Raw genomic sequence first — 3,926 nt, 5'->3', positions numbered from 1 at the left:
AAAAAAAAAAAAGAACAAAAAACTTATGAATTAGTAATTGGCAATCCTAAAGTAAATTTTAATGGTGGTTATCCCACCCAGAACAGTATATTTTAAACTCAACAAATATTTATTGAATGAAATAAGAGACTTAAAAAAATCATTACGTTACGTTAAAATAAATTTTCTTATTTTGAGACAGAGTGTCAGTTCATTATCCCAGACTAGAGTGCCATGGCAACTTCAAACTCCTGGGTTTAAGCGATCCTCCTGCCTTAGCCTTCTGAGTAGCTGGGACTACAGGCATCAGCTACAATGCCTGGCTCATTTTTGTATTTTTATTAGTGACGGGATCTGGTTTTTGCTTGGGCTGGTCTTGTACTTCTAAGCTCAAGAGATCCTCCCATCTTGGACGAACAAACAGAAAAAAGGAAATCTGGAAACCTCAAACGCTGAGTCACAGACACACATTTAAAGTTAAACCTTTATAATAAAGTAATAATTAACTTTGAGTTTAATAAGACTTATCCAAGATAGCATGTGGTTATTTGTACTAAAGGTAGACATTTGATCTCCAGTCTCTTTCACTAATCTCTTCTATCATATATTCTTTGATTTTCTTGACTGAATTGAACATTTTATTATCCTTAAAAATGACTTTTTCTATTATTATAAGAATAATAAACATGATCATGTACATTTGACAGAGAAAAGATGTCAATCATAACTGATTAAATGCCTTTTTTTTAATTTTAGGAATTATATAGTCAGTGGCAGAAAAGTGGCCAATTTTTTCTGGAATCAATAGCACACAATATAACTTGGGATCCCACAGGTAAGATAATAAAATCAGGATTAACTGAAATGAAGTAACACTTTCCTAGGCTATTGCTTTTATTACTCTCCTGTATTTTAGTTCTGTTATGTGAAATTGTGGGAAATACAGAAGTAATATAGATTATGCCCTTTTAGAGTTTATAATGAAATAAAGACAAGTATGTACTATAATAGATGATATAATATAGTAAGTTCCATACATTTAATCGTTTCAAAAACAAATTGTTTTTGGAAAGAGACATTAGTTCTCTCTGTACAATCAAGGTGTCATTGAAGAGGAGCCTTTTGACTTGAGAGTAGGTTGATTTTGACAATGAGGGTGGGGTAGATGGAGGAGAAAAGGAGAAATGAGTTATAAGAAAAGACAGTTAATTACCTGTTTCTGCCTTTCAAAACATCTCTATGCTTGTTCAGGCAGCACATGTACCAAAAAAATCCAAAAAATACTGTCCCAAAACTTAGTGGCTTAGGACCTGAGCCATGACAGGGCTTTGTGGGAATGTCTCTCCTACTGTTCCACGTGGTATTGGCTGAAGCAGCTTGCCTGCAGCTAGAAGACATGCGCAGCTTGTTCACATATCTAGGCTTTGTGCTTTGCCTCTACTGGAATACCGTGGTTCTCCTTCACATGGCCTTTCTTGTATGGACTCTCTAGCAGAGTAGCCCAGATTTTACGTGGCGGCTAGATTCTGAGAGTAAAAGCAGAAGCTGCAAGGACTTACAAAGCCTGGAGATGGATATCCCAGAATGTTATTCCTGCCACATTATATGATCAAAACAAGTCCCATGTCCAGCTTCAAGGGATGGGAGAAATAGACTTTTCTTTGAAAGATATGGCAAAGTCATATTGCAGGAGAGCATGGACACAGGAGACATGATTTGTTGGGAGCCATTTTCCATTTTATCACACTGAGCAAAGGCACAGACAAAGAAAGCACAAGATGTATTCCCACAAGATTAGTGCTTCATTGGAGCTGGAGTGAGTGCCAGTGGATGGTGGTAAGAGATGAGACTACAGTATGTTATAGAAAGCCTTTGAAGTCATGCTAAGAAGTCAAGTGGTGGCTTGTGCCAATAATTTCACATTCCGGGAGGCCAAGGCAGCTGGATCAGTTGAGCTCAGGAGTTTGAGACCAGTCTGAGTAAGAGTGAGACCCCATCTCTAAAAATAGCCGGGCATTGTGGCGAATGCCTGTAGTCCCAGCTACTTGGGAGGCTGAGGCAAGAGGATAACTTGAGCCCAAGAGTTTGGGGTTGCTGTGAGCTATGATGATGCGACAGCATTCTACCAGGAGCAACAAAGTGAAAAAAAATCATGCTAAGGAATTTGAATTTAATTCTTTTTAATTGTCAAACACTATTACAGGTTTTTGGAAGAGGCTAGGGTGTGCTAAGATTTACGGTTTTGCAAGTTTGGTCTGCTAGCAGTGAGTCAGAAAGGTCAGTGGCAGGAAGAACAGGAGGCAGAGTAACTTTTGGAGCGGATGCATTGACAGTAGTCTGAGAAATAAGAGCTTATTTCAATGCCTTTTGCACTTTAGGTACTTAGTTAATATTAAATGAATTAATGAACAGTGGAAGGAATACATGTTATGAAATGCATTTAGGTAATAGAATTAACATTACTTTGAGAAAATCTATGATCACAAGAAGAAGAGTGAGAATGTCTAGTTAGATGTAGTGGAACATAGGTATTTGGACATGTGAAGTTTGAGAAGCTTGCATATCCTCAAGCAACAAATAGAAATTGGATCTTAAACAAAAGTCTTTGGAATATAAAAATAGAAGTCAATGGTTTAGATATAGGATATAGTTTTAGTTTTCATGATAGTATAGTAGATGAAATGGCTGGGGAAAATACTGATTTAGAACACAAAACTTTAGAACCTTTGGAAATTATTTTAGAAGGTAAAAGATAGAAGTATAATTGGAGAATTTGTTAATCATACAATTTTTTAAAATGTTTCTTCTCATGTAAGAGGCATTGTAAGATTGATGCTGACCAGCTGGTAGGCTCAGCATATATTGTATGCATACGGTGAAAAGAAGTCAAACCAGAGTTCACGTGTGGCATTCGGCAAGCACTTTGTTTATAATTTTACTATGGGTAGAGTGACTTTTATCCTAGTTTATACCTATTATCCTCATATGATTAATAGTATACCTTTTGTTTCTTGAGACTGGGTCTTATTTTGTTGCCTGAGCTAGAGTGTAATGGCATCATCATAGCTCACTGCAACCTCAAACTCTGGGCTCAAGTGATTCTCCTGGCTCATTCTCCTGGGTAGCTGGGACTACCAGGAGGTAGTGCATGCCACTATACCCAGCTGATTTTTGTTTGTTTGGTTTTTAGAGGTAGGGTCTTGATTTGTTGCTCAGGCTCATTTCAAACTCCTGGACTCAGGCAATCATCCTGCCTTGGCCTCCCAAAGAGCTGAGATTATAGACCACCTATGGTGCCTGGCCTTTTCTTTTTTCTTTCTTTCCCTCCCTCACTTCCTTCTTTCTTTCCTTCCTTCCTTTCCTCCTTCCTTCCTCCCTCCCTTCCTTCTTCCTTTTCTTCCTTTCTCCCTTCCCTTCCTTCCCTTCTTCTTTTCTTTCTTTTTTCTTTTTTTGTGTAGAGATGGGGTCTCACTATGTTGCTTAAACTGGTTTCAAGTGATCTTTCAACCTCAGCCTCCAAAAGTGCTAGAATTACAGGTGAAAGCCACCCAAGCCTGGCCTGAAAACTGTTTTAGGGTTACTCTGTTACACACTACAATCTATTGTAGTCCTTTGTTTGCATAGTGTATGATTTTTTTTTTTTATTAGACATGGGCAGAAGTTCTATTCTGTATTTTCTTTATCTTTAGGTTCCCAGCAAATACTGTGCTCTCAATAAATGTTCACATTATTTGTCTAGTACTTCTGTGATTAGAAATCAGGTTACTTAACAGATCAACTTAACTGATTTGAAAACTAAGATATCTATTTTACATTTTTTTTCTTGAGACAGAGTTTCACTCTGTTGCCTTGGGTAGAGTGCCAAGACATTATAGCTTACAGCAACCTGGAACTCTTGGGTTCAAGTGATCCTCTTGACTCAGTTTTTCTTTATTCTTTTTTTTTTT

General features: G+C 37.4%; 1 protein-coding gene across 1 annotated transcript in view; it reads left to right on the top strand.

Moving 5' to 3' along the window:
• The window catches only part of DMXL1 (Dmx like 1), a 157,712-nt gene that overhangs the window by 16,728 nt on the left and 137,058 nt on the right, over positions 1-3,926 (top strand). The window contains exon 5 of the mRNA XM_023512698.1: positions 736-814. Coding sequence (XP_023368466.1) covers positions 736-814 — 79 coding nt within the window. The remainder of the gene's footprint in view (positions 1-735; positions 815-3,926) is intronic.

The sequence above is a fragment of the Otolemur garnettii genome, unplaced genomic scaffold (assembly GCF_000181295.1).
Source record: "Otolemur garnettii isolate 467f Iridium unplaced genomic scaffold, OtoGar3 scaffold00030, whole genome shotgun sequence".
Taxonomy (NCBI): Eukaryota; Metazoa; Chordata; class Mammalia; order Primates; family Galagidae; genus Otolemur; species Otolemur garnettii.
The sequence above is the reverse complement of the archived record's forward strand: the minus strand, read 5'-3'. Positions and strand labels throughout refer to the sequence as shown.